Source organism: Mesoplodon mirus (genome assembly GCF_964341445.2).
Source record: "Mesoplodon mirus genome assembly, chromosome: 7".
NCBI lineage: Eukaryota > Metazoa > Chordata > Mammalia > Artiodactyla > Ziphiidae > Mesoplodon > Mesoplodon mirus.
Window position 1 is genome coordinate 133,170,801 of NC_138983.1, and position 20,944 is coordinate 133,191,744.

At 39.0% G+C, this 20,944-nt stretch overlaps 1 protein-coding gene across 2 annotated transcripts in view; it reads right to left on the bottom strand.

The window, feature by feature from the left end:
- Positions 1-20,944, bottom strand: part of CDON (cell adhesion associated, oncogene regulated) — a 101,236-nt gene that overhangs the window by 53,189 nt on the left and 27,103 nt on the right. For both annotated transcript variants that reach the window (XM_082629711.1, XM_082629710.1), the window contains exons 2-6: positions 5,845-5,981; positions 4,047-4,319; positions 2,613-2,759; positions 1,578-1,721; positions 625-912 (exon numbers count right to left, since the gene is read on the bottom strand). In XM_082629711.1, coding sequence (XP_082485837.1) covers positions 625-912; positions 1,578-1,721; positions 2,613-2,759; positions 4,047-4,319; positions 5,845-5,920 — 928 coding nt within the window. In that variant the 5' untranslated portion in view covers positions 5,921-5,981. The remainder of the gene's footprint in view (positions 1-624; positions 913-1,577; positions 1,722-2,612; positions 2,760-4,046; positions 4,320-5,844; positions 5,982-20,944) is intronic.

A 20,944-nucleotide genomic window follows, 5' to 3' on the forward strand; every position in this document is an offset into this window, starting at 1 on the left:
GAACCAGCTCTGTAAATAAGTCCCCTACATATGAACCAGTTCCATTCCGAGAGTGCGTTCGTAAGTTCAATTTGCTCATAAGTCCAACAAAGTTAGCTTAGAAACCCTACTAACAATCGGCTATATAGTATAGAACCAGCTACATCACTGCTGCTTTTACACTTGCTTCAGGACATTCTGGGCTTGAAGTAAAGATACTGTACTATTGTACTCTATACAGTACTGTACAGTACACAAAAGCACAGCCACTTGTAGAGGATGCACACATGTGACAGTGTACACCAGACACGTGAACTAACTTACGTGATTGGACATGTGAACGCACGTTCGCATCTTTGAAAGTTTGCAACTTGAAGGTTCGGATGTAGGGGACTTACTGTATTGTGTAACCAGGTTGGGGGTGAGGTTCCCAAGAACATCCCAGGTGAAACGCTCTGTGCCACCCAGAAACACTGCCCAACTCAGCAGTCCTTTAGAGAAATGAAGCTCATTTTGGTACTGGGGTAGCTATTTCTAGGTAGTCTCTATTCCATTTATGGTTCACAAATAGAGCTTCCACTCAAACATCAGTTAGACCAGAAAAATAGCCCGACTTGAAAAAACACTTAACAAGTAACATCTTACCAAGTACATTCACCACGTAAGTCACGTGTTTGGTGTCTCCAGACCTGTTTCCCACCACACAGGAGTAGTTGCCAGAGTCCGCCGGATCAATGCTGTCCGTGGCAAGATGTGAATACAACCTTCTCCACTTGCCTCCTGGCACAGCGTCCTGACCGTCCTTCAGCCAGTGCACGTGGGAAACTGGGATTCCACTTACCACACACTCCAGGGTCACAGGGCTGCGAGAGAGAACAGCTAATGCCTGTGAAAGGGCAGGGTGAAGAATGTGAAAGTCATCTGAAGAAGGGCCTGGAGAAAGAAGGGAAAATAAAAAGTCATTATTCTTATGTATTCACTCCCACCCTCCTCCTTAGCAAAGCTGTGAGCTTCCCCATCTTCCCATGTATTCTTCTTTACACTATGAGGTCCTGTTTGGTAACTAAATCATTTTCAGTTGAGAATTGAATTTAAAAGCCTTGATGATCCTTTAGCGCTACTTCTGGATTAGCGGTTTGGAAATGCTGAATTTCTCAGCAAGCATGTGGACTGTTACTCAACTATGCCTTGACCGTTGGTGCTGCTACGACTCAACCACCCTAAGCTCAGCATCAGCTATGACTTAGCGTTTCTCCAAGAGAACAGATGAATATTTTTCTGTAATTCACAGTTAGCTACCAATCTGACTACCACTGATATAAAGTGATATTTGCTCACTGATTTATTTTTATTTGAGCAACGGGCAAAGTTCTCCACATGAATTCTATCCTGTCATCTTGACCAAAATTCTCTTCTAAAAAGTCATTATATTTTTAAAACACATACAGTACTATGCTATAATGCATTGATGCATGTAAAGACTTTCTCATGATACACAAACAGGATCTGAAAGAAAAATGAACTCCCACTTCCCAACGTTTTATGAGAAATGCTTCTGAGGACTCTTCCCAGTGACCACGATTCCCCCAAATACTTACGACTCACAAGGAGCTTTTGGCCAATGGGTTCAACTTTTAATTCATGTGTGACAGGGTTAAAAGCTGCACATTTATATGATCCCTTGTCCTCTAAGGATACATTCAAAATCTGAAGATTCCCTGATGGAAGGATTAAGTAATTCTCTGAGGAAGGAAGGGAATGCAGTTAGGCCTCGCTCTTTATGAAGGACACAAGTTAAAACTAACAAAGGTTGATAGTTATGCTTTAAATGTAGACGTGACGTGAGCAGCAAATAAGCAATCAGGGAAAGTTCATTAAATGAAGGAAAAGGAAAGTCAAGGCAGAACAAAAAAAGTCAACAGCACTACAGTAACAAAATCAAACCCATCAGAGCCCCAAGACAACAGATCTCACTGAGAACACCAAGCACAAGAAACATATTTAGACAAAGACACAGTGACCACAGCTGCCACTTTGGGCAAACCCCTGCCTGCAGCACTGACCACCCAGTAGTCATTCACGTCTTCACTCATTTCTTCTCAACAGTATGTACCGAGACCCTATTTTCTGCCAACAATGGCCTGTGCACAAGTGACACAACAAGGAAGCAAGCAGATAAAGCTAGCCCTGCACTCATGCTGCCAATGCTCCAATGCAGGAACAAGGTGGCAGAGAAAGGGACAAATGACAAACAAGCAAACAGTAATACATATAACACAGTGCTACAGAAAACGAAGCTGAATAAAGTGGACAGAGTAGCACAGCATATTATTTTCGATAGTGCCATGAGGATGATCTTCTCAAAGGAAGGGATACCTGAGTAGATTCCTGAATGAGTTGAAGGAGTGAGCCTAGGGGGTGTGGGGTTCTAATCATTTCTATACTGTCTTCTATACTATGTTCTATTTCATACTGTAACCATTTGTCTCAACTACTCCACTTGACTCCCAATAGTAGAGACAATATATCTTATGTATTTTTGTGTCTACAGCCCCGAGCACACAGAGCTTCATGGTAGTTGGTTAATCACATTTGTTCTCTAGGCGCCATTGGCTTGTCGTCAGAGGTCTCACCTGTGGAATGTTTCAGCCACTTTCCCCGGATTTTATAGCGCACCTCAGCTTTGGGGTTACTATCTGGTACCTTGCAGCCAATGAAACCAGTACTTTTTTCTTCAGCTGTAATAACATGCTTTGTTGATGAACCAAAATCACCAAGAACTAAAAGAAATAAGTAAATAAGCAGATAGATAAATAAATAAATGTAAATTTGAACTCTCTTTCCCAAAGGAAATTTTAAAACTAGAAACAACATCTGCACCATGGCCATTTGTGGCAGGTAATCCCAGTTCCCAAAGTAGCAGGATCTTTTTATCTTAGAAAGCAGTTGGGGTAGAGGTGCACAGTTGAGAGCTGGGGCTTAGTCATGGCACCCTTTTCCAGAAGACAATGCTTCCAGGAGACTACAAGGCAAGCAAACTGTTCTTAAAACATTAGGGAGAACTATAAAGCCTAACTGTTCCCATTCTGTCAAGATAAATCCTTCTTAATCCAGCCTCTCATCAAAACTCACTTTCCCTATGCATCCTTATTCTGTTAGTAGCTACTCACATGGCAATAAAAGGGTTTCCAAGAATGAACCTAGGATATCAAAAAAAAAAAAAAAAAAAAAAAGCAGTGTATCGTTTGAACTACCTGAATATACTAACTAGGTCTCAATTTCTCTCGGTTTAAGTTGACTACAGCTGGAGCCTGCATGGAAGGGCTCTTTATTATTGCCAGTGCTGAAAGCACTCTGCAGCCTGCCCCTAGGAATTCAGCCCTCCGGTGTGTGGCTTGGAGCTGTCCATGGGTCATAGCTCTACCAAAACATTTACTCTTCTCAGTTATGACAAACTCACTGCTCCTGGGGAATCCAGATTTGTTCTGTAAATAGGGGTGCCCTCACAAAGACGTTTCCCATTACTGGAAGCCATCACCGTTTGAAAGGCAGATGGCTCAAACTTACTAAGAAAACCACACATACCAGATTTTTCCATAAGTTCAATACTCAACATTCCTTTCTTTACAGTTATTTTTCTACCCCATTTCTTTAGCCTGCTTTCAATTAAATAAATGAAAATCCCTCTGTAATCAAGGCAAATAAAACGATTAGATGTGAAAAAAAGATAAAGGACTGCATGAAATAACTGTCAAAGCAGACAACAGCTTTTTTTGTTGTTGATATTAAGGACTTTTAAATACTCACAAAGAAATTCAGATTCACGTTAGAAAATTGTCCTAATGCTGTACAAAATAATTTCCATGTCCCTTGTCACAAAGGAAGACACTAAGCAAGGCTCAAGTATCGTCCCCCAGGTTAAACACACAGCAAGTGTCAAGGCTGGGATGAGAACGCATACATGTCTTACTCCAAAGCCCATGCTCCTCCAAGTACTCAAAAAAATGCAAGTATTAACAGTAATTTCAGGAAAAAAGCATCTATAACAGGGACAAAATCAGACTCACCTGCAGTGGATATGGTTGCAGGACCACTCACAATGGCGCCAATGCTGTTGTTGGCAATGCACTGGTAATAACCCGAAAGGGAGGGGTTAAGAGAAAGGATAGTCAACGTCCCCTGATGAACCTTAATCTGTTCCACATTTCTGTCCAATCTTTTTCCATTATGCAACCATGAGATACGAGCAGTCACAGGCTTAGCAGAACAATGCAGTACTACAGGTCCACCAAGTTTCTGGACGGCAGACAATGGCTCAGAAATAAAATAAGGTGCCAAGTCTACAAGGGAACAGTTCCCATGTGCAAAGGGGTGGGGGGAGTGGGAGAGAAGAGGAGATAAGGGGAGAGAGAAAGAAGAGCATGTTTAATACACTTCATCTGAATCTACACAACGAAAGGCAATCCCTTACTTTATGTTATGGGCCTTAGAGCTTATAAGAGTTCTAGGAACATTCTTATATTTTGGAAGAAATAAGGCAACATACCAATGTAGAACTTAACAATTAGGGCAGCATAGATGAGAATCCTTATAATATAAACAAAATACTAATTCTATAAATGACAAATGGTAAACTGCTCTTTTAATGAAGTAGCTTTTTAAAAATGGAAGTTAAGAACCTGAAAAAGAGAAGATGACTTTCAAAATAAAAAGAATTCTCTTCCATATTACCAACAGGATTTGACTTTAAGAGCAAATTATTTTCTCAAAATAATTTGACTACTTCCCTTTAATATAAATAATGTTCAACTTTTAAGAACGCAGAAGTAGAAAGTTAGGAAGCCACACTGAAATACAAAGTCTATCCTTTTGGGGATATGAGGATAAATGACGTATCAATCATAATATTTTTATTTGGTGTTTTGAATAGTTTCATTTGTTATGTCTATTCCTCCAGTAACTTGGGGGAGAGGGGTTCTTGCGCTCAAGTATCAAAACAGATCCCTCTCCTCCACCCAAAAATGAGGGCAGGGGACAGGAATACTAATAATCTGGTGTAATAAAATAGTTAAAAGAAAAAAATAATAAATTGCTGAATCTACTTTTATAGGATATTTTACCAGAAATAAAGATTAAGGGAAATGCTTTGACTGAATCTGAGGTTGCTATTTAGCCAGAAATAAAACCACTAAATCAATTTTCCCTTACTAAGTTGAATACAGTTATATAGTATTTTTAACAAAGATAATAAATAAACATTACTTAATAAATAAACATCACCGTATTTGTATATACTCCTATATAAATATTCACACATATCTAAAATAAAAAGAAATGCATATGGGCCATGAATTAGCCTCAGGCTTATATATACATTTAATAATAAACACCTTTAAGCTTTTTAGTAACCCAGAGTTAGATAATAAATTAGGCAAGGTCATGAGAGACCTGGGATTTGAACCAAGTTCTCTCACTCCAAGTCGAGTACTCTTACATACGGATTCTAAAATTCCTCTTTGGTGGTGTGTAGTCAGCATTTTATCCCTATCATAATTTCCAAACTCAGAGATTTGTAACATATCCTCACTGAAAAAAAGCATGTTCGGAAAATATTTATTTTCAAGGCAACAAAAGGAATAAATTATAAGGACAATGATGGGAAGGCCTGCGAGTGCCCAGAAGCACTACTAAGAGATCCTTAAATTGCTTAATGAATCAAAGTTTTAAAATCATTCCACTGGTCAAACAAATCTTAGAAATGTCTTTAGAAACCATTACTATCGTCGAAGCATTAAAGTCGAAGTTCTTCATAGGATTAAGATGAGGAAAAGCTTCAGGCCCAAACTACCATTTTCCTCCTCTTACCTGGACTCACGGAAGTGCACAGAATCGGGAGAGTAACATACAGCAGTGTCTGTAAGGGTCCAGCAACTGGATGCATAGCGCCAGATTACAGAAGCGGGCGGGACAGACTTCCAGAGCAAAATCCAGGCCTTGGCTTACTAAAAGACATCAAAAAAAAAAAAAAAAGGAAGAAATTCTAAAGTACAAAAACAGTTGAAATTTTTTATCTGAATAGCCAGAGTTATGAACACAGTGGCTGCCCTCTATTTTTTTTAATTATTTATTTATTTATGGCTGTGTTGGGTCTTTGTTTCTGTGCGAAGGCTTTCTCTAGTTGTGGCAAGCGGGGGCCACTCTTCATTGCGGTGCGCGGGCCTCTCACTATTGTAGCCTCTCTTGTTGCGGAGCACAGGCTCCAGACACGCAGGCTCAGTAATTGTGGCTCACGGGCCTAGTTGCTCCGCGGCATGTGGGATCTTCCCAGACCAGGGCTCGAACCTGTGTCCCCTGCATTGGCAGGCAGATTCTCAACCACTGTGCCACCAGGGAAGCCCGCTGCCCTCTATTTTGAAAGCTCTATATAGAGTGCGTCAAATACAAGGCATTTAATGATCCACATCTTCCCAATTCACAAGCTAATCTCTAGACGTTAAATTAAAGTTAGAAATTCTGCTCATTCTTCCAAGATACTAAGACACATTTTACACAGAACCAATCATTCCAAATGAGTATATAACGGCCTTTAGTGCCTTTCTCTTTGTACATTTCACAACCATCTAAAACTCAACACAACTAAAATGCATTCCTCCTCTATGTTCCTTAAAACAGAAACAATAACAAAAACAACAAAATAATAACTAACGTTTATATAGTGCTTGTACGAGCCAGACACCATCTCAGTGCTTTTCATATATTAACTGAACCTTTGCGACAACCCTATGAGTTAGGTACTCCTGGTTTCCTTCCCTTTCTTTAGATGGGGGACTCATGGATTGTGCAGAGAATACCAGGGGCAGGCCTGTGTGGGGATTGAGTTTGTCTGCAGAAATCCAAAGACCACTGTGGTGAGAGTGGGATGAGCCAAGTAAAGAGCACAGAGGAAAGCTGGGCTAGATCCTGCCCAGCTTCAAAGGCCACACTGAAGATTTTGGCATTTATTCTAAATGCGATGGCAAACCGTTGGAGGATTTAGAGAAGGGAGTGATGGGATCTCATTATGCTTTAAGAAGATCACTGGCTGATGGAGACTAGACTGAAGTGGGGCCGGGATGGAGGAGGGAGACCAAGTGGGAAGTTACGAGATCGCTGGGGAGAGAGATGAGCACGTGGTAGGTTAGTTCAGTGATCAGCTGTGGAGGTGCTGAGGAAAATCACCGGATTCAGAACATACTCTAAAGCTTAAACCAACAGAAGCTGCTGAGGGCTTGGATAAAAAGTGTGAGAGAAAGAGTTATATCAAAGACAACTCTTAGTTTTTGGTGTAACAGAATAAGTAAAAGTTCTGTTTCCTGAAATGGGGAAGACTGGAGAGGGGAAAACGGCTGAAGAGGAGGCTGCTCAACAGCTGTGCTTTGGCCACGGGAAGTCTGAGATCTGTGAGGGATCTGAGGACCAGTAACTAGTCGACAGTTGCATATAGGAGTCTGGAGCTGTGGGAAGAAGTCAGAGCTGAAAATGCAGATCTTAGATGTACTAAAGCCTTGGCACTAGATGAGCACTAAGGAAAATATGATAGAGGAGGAAAGATACTCCAACCTTTAGACACTGAATAGAGGAGAAAGAAGTAATAATGGAGACTAAGAAGAAGTAGCCAAAAAAAATAAGAAGAAATCCAGGGGCATGTTGCATCTAGGGAGAAAAATGGAAAATATTTCTGGAAGAAGAGAGTAATCAACCCATCTCAAACACTGCTGAGAAATAGAGTAAGATAAGATGGCATCAGAAAGCCATGAAGAAAACCATAGGTGATATAGCAAGAACGGTTTCAGTGGAGAAGGGACAAAAGTCTGATCAGTTCAGGATAGGATGGGAAGGGAGGAAATGAAGAAACAGGCACAGAAAACTCCTTCAAGGATCTGCTATAAAAGGACAGCAGAAAAATAGAGAGAATTGCTGGGGATGGATGGCTGGCAGCCATGGAAATGTCTGTTTTTGTGTTTTTTTAATATAGAGATAATATAACACATTTACAAAGCTGAAAAAAGTTTCACAAAACCCAGCACTGGTAAGGATGTGTGTAAAAATCACTATAATATCTCATCGGTGAAATATAATTGGTAAATTCGTTTTGGAAGGAAAATTATTCATTCATGCAACAAATATTTATTGAATGTTTATTATATGATGGGTACTATTGTAAGAGCTGGAGATAGAGCACTTAAAATATATATAAGTAAAAATAAGTAACAGACAAAAATGTATACCTTACATTCTGTGGGAGAAATGGAAAATAAACAAGATAAATAAATGAGGAATATTCACAAGGTCCATGCCATCCTCCAGATATGGTTCATTTCTTCTCTACATCTACTTCTACATCTTGGTCACTATCTGCCACTGCACTCCCTACTGTGTTCTGCAATTTATCTGGTTACATAACTATGTCCTCTTTGAAGGCAAGAATGATGTCATATTTAACTTTGCAAATTCTAATGCCTGGCAGAAAAGAGGCACTTGATGTTTCTTAAAATGAAAGGAATACCTTAATGTAACGTAATTCCCAGAAGTACCTTAGAGAGTAGTGTTTAATGAGAACTGTTATCTCTACTGAATTCAGTGTAACCTAGCTATATTTTTATTCCTTCATTCACTTATTCATTCATATATATGATTTCAAAAATTAGCAAACATAAAGTAAGTGCCTACTGTATGCCAGGCACCGTGCTAGATCCAAAGAGTGGTTATTATGTTGACAAATTCTCCCCTACATTCCTGCTTGGCCAGGACACAGAATCTGACTACAGAATACGACAAAATGTAATGCCAGAGTTACATTAATGACATTTTAGAAATGAAAATTCTATGTGTGTACTCATCTGTGAAAAGAAAGGTTAATTCTCACCATTGATAAAACTGGGTAGTAATACAAAGTCAGGCACCTTAAGTATATGGCTTTGAATAAATCAAACATTTCCCAGGATCTGCTCACTTCTCTACACCAGGTACTCCAAAATTTCCAAGTTGCAAACTCAAGTTTATCTACATCGTGGACTATCAGTTCGAGGAATGCCTTTTAAATGTTTTCTTGCTGAGCTCTTTTAAAAGTGGGAGAAAATACTCTGGTACCACCCGCTGGCAGAAGGGGCCAGCTGTGTGAAAACTTTTTTGGTTTATTTGAATTCTTCCCTTGGTTCAAGGGTAAGAACTGACACACCATTGCTAAGCAGTCACGGCAGAGTAAACATTCAAACAACTTGTTAACAGGAGGCACTTTCCTGAGAGGATGAGGACAAGGAAGAGAGTTTCTTCCTTTTGCCAAATCTTTCCTCAACTATTTATTTATTGAAAAGCAGTGAAACAAATTCCAGAGTCAACTTTAACCCCAGCACGTGATCTAGTGAGTTACTTTACAGCTGTCCTTTAAAACATCACAGCTCATTATTGCTACCTAAATATTATCACACAGGAATACGCCTATCTTTCTATTAGGTTAACATGTTGTCAGTTGATTGGAGAGGTTGGGAAGAAATTATGACCCTCACGGTCACTGACTAAATATTTGTTGACTTGGTTTATATTTATCTGTGGCAAGCCTGCTCAGCTTCTTAGAAAATTGATATTCAGGACAAGAACCTGGGTTCTGTTGCTCTACGGGTCAGGTGGCTTGAAATTATATTCAACAGCCACCAAGAGCAACCTAGGTCCAACCTCACAAACAAACATCCCTGGCCATAAGGAGGGTTAGATGATGTATAAATCAGAGTATACACATTAGCACTGCTGGAAAATTATTCAATACTATGTCATTTTCAAAAGTACTATATTTGTCAAAAGAGGAAACTTCTTAATAATATTAGTGCTATTGCTACTTGACTAGTTAAGTTACTGGAAAACAAAAAATATATTTTAACATATATATATTAACATACATATCTAACATCTCTATATAAATGTGTATACTATAAATATATATAAGTATATATAAATTTTATATATTTATAATTTATTTACACATACATATAAATATGTATCATTTCCCTGCATTGCTCACAAACGAACAATTTGTTTGGCCAAGTTTATCACAACTGAACAAGGTTCCTGCCATCTTCTCACACACAGATCAGTGGCCTTAACATGTATGTCATCTTTCTTACCCACAAAAATTTACCTTGGCAAGGGAGAAAACAACCCTAATTTCCTCTGCATAGAAACTGTTATCCCATCCTCCTTTTCTGATCTGGAAACAGTGGCCAGCAGAGAAAAGGTCCACAGTAAGAGGACACCAGCCCACCCCATCACACATCACTTGCCAAGGCTGTCTGACCTCTGTTCTAGCATACATACCATTCAAATATTCTCATGTAAAAATTAAAAACAGAATTCAGATTTAAATCATATCAGATAGAACAGAATTCTGATTTAAATTACATTGCCATTTTTCAGACTGCAGTGTTTTTCTCACTTAGAATTTTTTTTTAAGCATCCAATGTGGTTAACATAATGCCAGGTGATATTTTAAACAAAATATTCAAGGTTTTCTTTCACATATTCTACAGTGAATATGCTATTTTATCAAGTAGAAAATTGTTAACAGAAAGTTTCTACAAATACTCAATGACAAAGAAAATTACACATTTAGCATAAAAATGTGGAATAAATATACAAAAAAAAATGGAAAGTAAGCATGACAATTCTATCACCTAAAGACAACACATCAATATCTCAATCTATTTTCAACTAATCCTTTCCATATTGTGTGTATTTACATAACTGAAGATCATAATATATATGGAATAGTTTTAAATCCTGCTTTATTCATTTATCATCTAATGATCATGTTTATTAAAATTATTCATAAACATAATTTGTAACAGCTATAGATACTTATTGAATGTATGTATCAACACTTAATTTGCTTAGCCATTTCTTATTGGTTAGGGTCCATTTTTTTATATGTGTGTGCATATGTATATTTTTGGTTTTGTGGGGTTTTTTTGCTATGACAGATAATACTGCTGTGAGTATCTTTGCCCATAAATCTTTAACTACTCTTCTAAGTATGTCTTTAGAACTGACTTTTAAAAGTGGAATTATTGGGCCAAGGAGTAAAAACATTCTTAAGACTCTAAATATATAGATGGCTGAGGCTGTCGTCCAAAAAGATGGCAACAAGGCACAATCCCATCCCCATCAACCGCCACCAGCACAGTGGGGGGACCCCTGCTCACCAGCATACTGTTTATATCCTTACACTGAGGTAAGCAAAGTGTGGATATCAAACATGAATTTGAGAAATTAATTAAAATATTTTATAGGGCATAAAGCAACATTCACTATCTAATCTGTTAGGGATTTCTCTAACAATATTCTAAATTTATATGAAAGTAACTGCAGAAAGAATAACAATAATGGACACTGCAGGCTACACTGATCAAACCTTGTCCATCTCTGAACTTTCAATTACAAAAAACACCATGGGCACAAAAATCTCTGCTTTTTACCCAAAATTCACTTCAAGTAAGTTAAGGGGTTTTGTGTTGAGGTTGTTATGCTGTGTGATTTTAATCTATAACGTGTATTTGTCTGAAAATAAATTTGTACGCAAGAACTGCTGACAGACGCTTTCTGGCAATATTTGCTGGCATTCAAAATAGTAAGTTACCATTCATTCCAAACCTTTATCCTCTCTTCCTTACTGCTTTCTGTGTCCATTAAGCATATATATACCCCTACTTCCCTAAACTACTAGAGGTAGTAAAATAACTCAAGGACTTGGACTTTAAATTGGGTTTGATCTTGTCTTACTATTGGACATTGGCAAAGGCCTGATCAATTTCCCATGTGAAAATCAGAACCATCAAGGCTTATCCAACTCACTGGTCTCAGAAGAAATTAACACGGTCATGAGGAAGTTCTTCTACCTCCTACCTATCCTCAGAGGAAGTTAAAGGCCAACATCCATTATCTTCACTGCAGTTCTGAGTGGCTGACTTAAGTGTCTGAGAAGATGCTCAGTGGTCACTTTGCTCCCAAGAAAGCACCTGGTAGTATAGTCTCTTCAGAGTACCAAAAAAAAAAAAAAAAAAAAAAGAACAGCTAAGTGTAGTATCCCATTCAACCTACAAATCAGGGGATAACTCTTTCCTCCATGCGGTAAAAATCTCTTTTTTTACCCATTCTCCTCCCCATTCCCCACTCTCATATGGCCCAAATGCTGCTCCTTGAGTCCTGGCCTAAAGACTAGGTGGTATCTCCTGAGTTACAGGGCTTTCTCTAAGCCTTTCCTGCATGCCTACAGAGAAGGCAATTTGTCTTGCATTACAAACTGTACTTTTAAGCCATCCCAGGCTTAAGAGAATTTCTGTCGGCAAAGGGAAGCTAAAGGTATGCCTCGTCTCAGAATAAGAAAGGAAATAGTTCCCTAACATTTACTTAACTTATTGTTCAGGTTGTGAACTTCATGCTTTTATAACCCCTTTTCAACATGCTGCCGGAATAATCCTTTGGGAAAAGTCCTGAATTTCTAGATTTGATTCCTCTGTTTTTAAAGGAACGCCTTTGCTTTCCTAAGGATGATCAAAGCTGTCTCTCTGAATTATCCCTTCCCTAGACTCCTATATCAGACTTTCTTATAGTTTTCTTTGAGGCTTAGGGAATAACTGGGATTAATTTGTGAACAAAAACTCAGCTTTGGGATCAGATTGTTCTTCAAAATAGAAAATTCTTTAACTTAGTTTTCTTTTTTAAAGGCATCTTTTTCTTCATGAAATAGTAATTTCCTTCTTAAAAAAAAAGATTGATTCTTACTTTCAAACCCTCTATTTCAAAACATCCTATTTCTCAATTGTTGAGAAAAAATGAGTTTTCAGAAATAACTAAACCAAAGAAAAAATAAAGCATGTCTACTTTAAATTTTTTTATTAGGTACTGATTAATTCAGCACAATTTCAATTATGGAAGTCCAACACACAATATACTTTTTTTTAACCTACTGAACCACCTTGACCTTAATCACATCCAGCTTTAAATCTCCTCTCAAAGTTTTCTTCATTCTGAATATTTGAATAATTTAGCTAAGAAGCAAACATTTCCTGCACAGATTTCTCAAAGAATCTTACTTTTTCCAAGAAATATTCATCCAGTCAATTAATTCCATACGTAGGGCATCTACTTTGGGCAAGATCCTGGGAGGGTACAAAACTGAGGAAGATAAGGAAGGCATAATTCCTGAACTAAAGGATACTGCAGCCTAATTAGGAAAAGAGGGCTTGAATTAACTTTGGAATAAAGAAAATGATAATAAGTAAATGAGATAGTAAAAAGCATTAGAAGAGTTCAAAGCAGAGGAATTCATGTTGCATTCAACAAATAGTTAGTGCCTGCCTACTACGTGTCAGGCGCTGTGCTATGCTGGAAACTCAGCCAGGGAGAAAACAGGCAGGATAGCTGACTTCAGGAGGTTTTGAGTCAGGTGAGGACAGGTGACAACTAAAGAAGCTGTTCAAACACAGTCTCACCTAACAGAATGACTAAATGTTTTGCCACAGGGGCTCCTGTGAAGTTACTCCACGTTGCAGATGGCTTCTTTTTTTTTTTTTTTCTTTTGCGGTATGCGGGCCTCTCACTGTTGTGGCCTCCCCCGTTGCGGAGCACAGGCTCCGGACGCGCAGGCCCAGCGGCCATGGCTCACGGGCCCAGCCGCTCCGCGGCATATGGGATCCTCCCAGACCGGGGCACGAACCCGTATCCCCTGCATCGGCAGGCGGACTCTCAACCACTGCGCCACCAGGGAGGCCCAGATGGCTTCTTTTTATTTGGTATAAACTTTTATATAACTTTTTAAATCAGAAACTAAACAATGGAACTTTGATGTTACAGTTTCGGTCAAAGACACACCCACCAGCGGGGATGCATCATTTCCACAACTGGTGGAACACTTCGCCGCTTAGCCTTTATTTCGCCATAAGGTGCTTTTGTGTGCTGTAACTTTAAGTGCCATGTGACTGCAAGATAACTACATGCCTTTAGAAGACTTCCTGTCTCCAAGTCCACTTCCCGACTCCCCCGCCTCTGAAGGACTTCCTCACCAGCCCTCCTTCACCAGTCACCACCCTCAAGTCTTCTCTTTCTCCTTTGCTGAGGACAATAAAATCACTGCAATATATTTAGGAACGAACTATTCATTTACTTTCAAAATATTGTTTATCACCTACACAGATTTGTTTTTATTGCTTAGTTGATTTATTTTTCTATCCGTGAAAACAGTGTAGCTCTCTTGGTTTGGGAGGGAACGTATGATTTTTTTTCCACCAAAATCAATGAAAATGGCTTTCACTAAGAAGCGAGGCTTTTTAGTGGAATTCCCTGGCGGGCCGGTGGTAAGGACACAGTGCTTTCACTGCCGTGGCCCTGGTTCAACCCCTGGTCGGGGAACTAAGATCCTGCAAGCCACAGGGCGTGGCCAAAAACAAAGAAGCAGCAGCAAGGCTTTTAGGAAATAAAGGTTTTCAGGAATTAAAGTACGTAAGTGAGGAAGGGATAGGTGAGCCACAGAATAAAGCAAGTACAGGTGCTACAGGAAAAACAGAAGGGTTACCCAACCAAGACTCAGAGGCTGAGAAGATTTCCCAGAGGAAACAATGATTTGGTGAATCAGATGGAGAAGTTTGGGAGGAGGGAGGAAAAGCAAGGGGAGGGACATATTCCAAGCAGAAGGAAGAGTCTGTGTGCAGAACCAGAGGCAGAGAGCAAGGAAGAATGGGTTGGAGAGGAGAGTAAGGACGGGGTTGACAGGTGACAGGTAAGGCACATAGGTGAGTAGAAGCTAGAGCACAAAGAACAAAATAAATCAGGTTAGGGTGCTTGGCTTTTTTCCTGAGAGAGGAGTATTAACAGCTTTTAAGCAGGCAAGGGACAAGATCAGAATTGTGCCTTTGAAAAATCATTTCCACTGCAATGTGGAGGACGACTGAAGAGGGGTTAGGAGGCTGCTGTGAAAGAGAATGCGGACCTGTACTAGAGAAATATCAGGGGATAAATGTAAAAGATTTAAAAAGTGTTAAGACATGGACATATTTAAAAGCTATTGGGTTGGCCAAAAGGTTCGTTGGGTTTTTTTCTGTAAGATGGCTCTAGTAACACTTAGTTGTCTTTACTTCATTCGAAACAATTTTGTTAGATTGTACGTGACAGCTGTCATATCAGCGTGCATTTAAAAAAAGACATCAAAATTGGTGAATTTTTGTGTAGCCATATTTAGGAGGTAGAATTGAATAGGACCTGGATAGTGAATGATGTGCATTGGGAAGGAATACATCTCTTAGACATCTTTGGAATCCATTGTCTGTCCACTTCTGTTTCCCTACTGCTTCGGCCATAAATAAAGGCATGAAACCTGCTGTCCAGATTTCTCATTTGGACAAGCGAGTTCGTGGATGCCGTGCCTTCACTAAGGCAGGAAACGCACAGAAGCAGCAGGGCTTTCCGTGGTTTGTTGTTGCTGTTTGGAGGGTAGCAGAGAATGGAGAGGATGCATCTTAAGGTGTGGAGCTAATGAGCTGAGTTGGAGAGAAGAGAAACTCTAAGAAAGACCTGGCAGGCAAGCGGAAAGAAGCCTGAGTGCTTAGGAGAGACGAGGGAGGCATCTGCACACAGAGGAACTGTTATCCCTACGGGGGAGGGGCCTCGAGCTGAAGCCTAAAAATAAAATACAATACAATCGCCTTTCAAGGGGTAGCAATTCCTCACTCAGAATAACTCATATTATCAATACTACTAATAAAAAAGATTTTTGTCGCAAAAAAGGAAAAGACAGAAATGATATTCCAGGGATGGAATCAGACACTCAGACTTCCTAAAAATGAGTTTCCAAATGTCCCTGAATTTCACACCCATATACCTTTCAAAGGTACCACAGTGTAGGGTAACCAGACGCATTCCTTCACTAAAGCCTTTGATCAGTGACAGTCTTCATGCTGCCCACATGGGGTCCCGAGAAATGAGAGTAACAGCTGGCAGGCATCCTTCAGTGGTCTGACTGGAGGCGTGGGTAGGGGCAGGTGGAGGCGGAGGAAAGGACAAAGGAAGAAAGTGCTTTCCTAAGTTCGGTGGCAACAAATACATCCTCTAAGAGTCAGCATGTTCATCTCTGGGGGCTATTCTCGGTGCTTTTAGAGACTAGAGAATCCCTTCAAGTAGACATGTGCAACTGACAAGGATGCATCCTCCGACCTGCCTCACAGCTGGGACGCAGGACGGGGAACGTATGTATCTTGTGAAAGTAGAGCTGCAGAATGTCCAACACCCAGGCCAGGTCAACAACCGGCGGAACTCTCTTCTCACCAGAACTCAGTCCTCCTTGTCGTGAGAAATGCAGCACTCTCGGCGGTACCTGCTTCATGAGCTCGGAAGGATCACGCAGTCATGAGGCTCAACGTTTGTTAAAACGTTGACACCTACGGACTTCACAACCTTCCCCCACTTCTCCTGAGTCTCAATCAAGTCAGCAGAGCATACACACTGATCCTGCTGCTTGCAGAAGCATTTCCTTTCACTGTGGACCATCAAAAGTCAAGGAAGAAAATGGAAGTGACTTGGAGTTATGGCACCAAAAAGGCCAAATGAGCAAAGAAATAATCAACTCCACATGAGCCACTTCAGCTCCAACACAATGAAAAGGGCCTAGGACTAACCCCAGGAAAGGTCATGGAGATCAAAGGTCACAAGCAGAAAAAGGCAACAGTGAGGGGCTGTCAGCTGCAATAGGAGTCAATGTGGTCTTAATTACACTCTGAAAGGGAAGGGGTCTAAGTGAGAGCCGAGTTGGGTTCTATTCACAATATTTGTGTGTTTAAAAAAAAAAAAAGTCAAGTGTTCCTGTTCCACTCTTTCAAAGAGGCTATTTCTTCCTGCTTCTAGAGCACAGGAAACCAAGAATTGTGGAGATAAGATAATTCTGGCATCCACAGTGAGCTGTACAGGAGCGTTACAAATATTTAAAACCACAGCTGCATACAGACAGTGAAATTCTAAAAAGTGACTTGGGAGAGATTACTAAAAACACAAAATACAGCAAGTTTCAAGGGGATTACTCTGCAAGCATCACAGAACCAACACTTGCCACAAATCCAACTCTCAGTAGATGTTCAGGTTTGTCATTGGAATTGGCTTCATGGGAAAAAATAAGAGAGTGACGGTAACCACAAAACACATGCCAAATGCAAAATCTTAAGTTTGCAAGGAACTAGCTAACCCTGAACAGGGTGATATTATAAAGATCCAGACAGACACCTGGCTAACCATCTTTGATGGAGAATGAGGAGGAGGAAAGTGACGACATTTAAAAAGGAGCTCTAGATGATGTGTTAGGTAATAAAATTAATATAGTTGTTAATAAGGCCAATGCCTTGCTCAGACCTTACCAAATGGAACAAATTTTCCTGGCCATGATGAAAGACAGCCTCATGGGGTTTGGTTTAGATTGCATTTTCATAACAAGGAAATAAGAACTGAAGGAGAAACTTGTTTCCATGAAATATATTCTAATATATACAAACACTGAGGAAAAAGCAAAATAAGAAAAATTTAGAAATCTAAGAAAAAATATCTTTGCTGCAAACAAACTTGAATCAATGCTGGTTGAGCACTGGACCTCCTTCAGGATGATTTTTATATTATATGACCTGCTGAATTATGAGTTTCCTAGAGACCTGGAACATAGCGATACTAGTTTCCAAGTACCTCTTCCATCTTTAAACGTGGCTGCATAAATTAACTGAAGGGGTCTAGATTTCTCAGGAGGCCTGCTTTGTTCAAGCTGGTGATGGGAATTAGGTCAGACACGGCTTCATCAAAGCTGTCACAGCACCGTGTCTGTGCACCAAGCACTGAGAATGGGATTCTTCAAGCACGTTCATAGTTGGCACATAAGTCAGTCACAGATTCCTGTGCAGTCAGTATGCAATCCCCACAAACAGATTGAGAAACCTAAAAATAAGTAAAAATGCACATTGGTCTGTAGAAAGAAAACTTGCATTCCCGGAAGCTTTGATAGACAGATAAAATCAAAGAAATGATCAAGATACAATGTCTTGATGAAGTGAAAACAGAAAAATAAATCAATTAAGACTGGGATATCTTTCTAAACACAGCACAAGATGGCATGAAGTCTTAGTCCAACTGGAGGGCCTGAGACGCAGTTTTAGCATTGGGTCCAGCCTGTCCACCAGAAATGAAGCAAAGCTTGTTGGAACAACTCTGCTGGGCTGCATGTGTATCAAGCAAGAGAAGCTGCTTCATGACATCATATTAGGCAGCAGTAAACAGGATGGTCCAAAGAAAGGATTCAAGGACACACTGATACAGGAGACACACACACACACACATATACAATACACACAGATACCACTGGAAAGCCGTAGCAGCAGATAGACCCAAACTGGAAGACAGATAAACTTATTCTAACGATGCTCCTCTTTGCAAAACTTTTCTGAAAATCCTTTGTTAATCATTTTCAGTGTCCATGTATAAACAAGGTATAAAAATAATCTCATTACGTTATTATTACACCTGATTTTTAACCCCATATAGTCTTAACTCTATCAGCATCACCCAATTAATTCATTAATGGTTATTTCCAAAAAACTCAAGAACACCAAAAATTTTTTTAAAGTGTCATAAGCAGTAAAGATAATTCCAAAAGAACCCCAAATTACTCAGTACAATAACAGCAATGTGAGATTAAATATACAGTTTCCTGAAGAGACAGACTTCTTTAAAGACACAATTCTCATTTAAATATTTAAGTTCTATATTTCTTAAATACTTCATATCACACTATATTCATGTCATAGCTGACATTTGTAGAATACATGTTATATGTTGATACATCCATGTACCTTGTAAGATGGAATTTTAAGGACTTATTGGCTTCTATGCACAACTTGAGGAGTTTTCGTTTTGTTGGTGAGATTTAGAAGAGAATTAAAACTTTATTCTTTACATAATGAAAATGATTAATTTAGGCCTTAAAAGTATAAGAATGCTGTGGGTTGGATCCTTAGCTTAATTTTCTAAAATCTCTTCATTCAACCCTTTTTCTAAGACAAATTATGAGTTGAGTTGGAAGCTGTAGCCTAAAAACACAAAAAGCAGTTTCTTCTTCATTTATACCACAAAAATGTATTGAGTACATATATTCAAGGTAGCTGGGAGAAAAGATGGGCGGAGGGGAGATAACATAGAAGTAGAATAAGATAACAGAGACCACACCTCGATCTCATTTCTTAATCTCTGAATCTTTAACTCTTGAACTGCCTATAAACAATAGCATTTAAAACTTTTTTGAGGTATAAAAAAGTTTCCAAAAGTGTCAGGAGTCTGAATTTTATAAATAACGTATTTTTAAATATTTAACAAGTATATTTTAAATATACTTTTTAAAATTAATAGCTGGTGGTCTACAGTGATGTATTTCTTTTTCTTAGAGAATATTAGTCAGTTACAACATTTACTAATTTAATGTGGCTTAGGTTCTGTCTGCAAGTGGGGAGAAAAAAAACCCACAATTTTTTCCCCAGCTTTAGGATTCTATGACAAACATTTTACAAGTGCTGTGTTTAAATGAAAAATCACTTAAAAGCTTGTATGCACCTCTTACATTAGTTTTGCCTCATCTTTGGCAGACTCCCAAAATGACTGAACTAATGAAAGAGGAAAGGGGGAATAAAAACAGCAAAGGTATCCAAAATCAACAAAATTTCAGCTCTAAAAATTAAGGCAAAAGCATATAGTTCAGCACTCCAGTTTGCAAGCAAAAAAAGAGACTGTTCGTGTTCACTCTTACTAAAAAAAAAAAAAAAAAAAAAGCCAAGTTGAAAAAGAAGCAGGAGACTAGTTTACGATTTCATTGTAAGAACTTGGAGAAGTGGCCCCTTTACTTTGTTTTCAGGTAGAGAAACTGGAGAAATTTCCCTAGCAAACTTTCCTGCTTTGTGAAAGGGTCACCCACCATCTTACAGTCAAATTATCTGTGAGGTTTTCACAGAATTCTTGAACCACTGCTAGAAACATGTACATAATGGAAAAGACAGGCCTTCTCATGAAAACTCAGGGTTTACCTTAGAAAAGAACCATTGGTTATGAAGCAAACAGCACTGGCAATTTGAAAACTACTTCATTATCAGGCTTTCCAAGAACTTACATTTAAAACATTTCATAACTCCACATAATCATCTTTTTCTCTTCCCAGCTTCCCTGCCAACCCGAGTAAGTACTTAAGAGAAAAGGCCCAGATGGCAGGTGTGGGTGTTCCAAAACATCAGATATTATTTTGTTTATTTGAATTACATTCTTTGCTTGAACAGCCTCAGGGTACAAATAAAACATACTACTAATTAAAATAACCAACAGCAGGACTAATAAAACATCTAAAAAGCAGCTTTTATATATAGGGAGACTTTTTAGGTGTTTGCCTCCTGACCTCAGTATACAGAACAACGCAGGTACACTTAAAACTAAGTGAGGCATTTCCATTTCTGTCGGGGAAGGATAAAAAGTCAACTTAAGTCTGTGGTCAGAGAGAGAATCCTACTCAATACTGATGCATCATAAACACGTGGCATAAATCTTACAGATGGAAAAACATCTAGCATGAGACACAGCAAAGAAGCCATATCCAATCTGGATAATTGTACACTGATAGTTTACTAAATTTAATCTACAGCAATGGTTCCCAGACTTTTCAATTTCAATAACCAGGAATATCTAAAAATAAAACAAATACCAGTATGTCCCATGTAAGAGTGCCAACCATTTACTAAGTTAAAAAAAAAAAGAAAGAAAAGAAAAGAAGAACTGCCATCTACAATCATAGTTTCATTGGATCAGAACAAAACGTAGGCCAAAAAGTAATTTCAGAATAAATTTAGCTTTAGGAAGTAATCACTACATGTCTTTTGGTTGG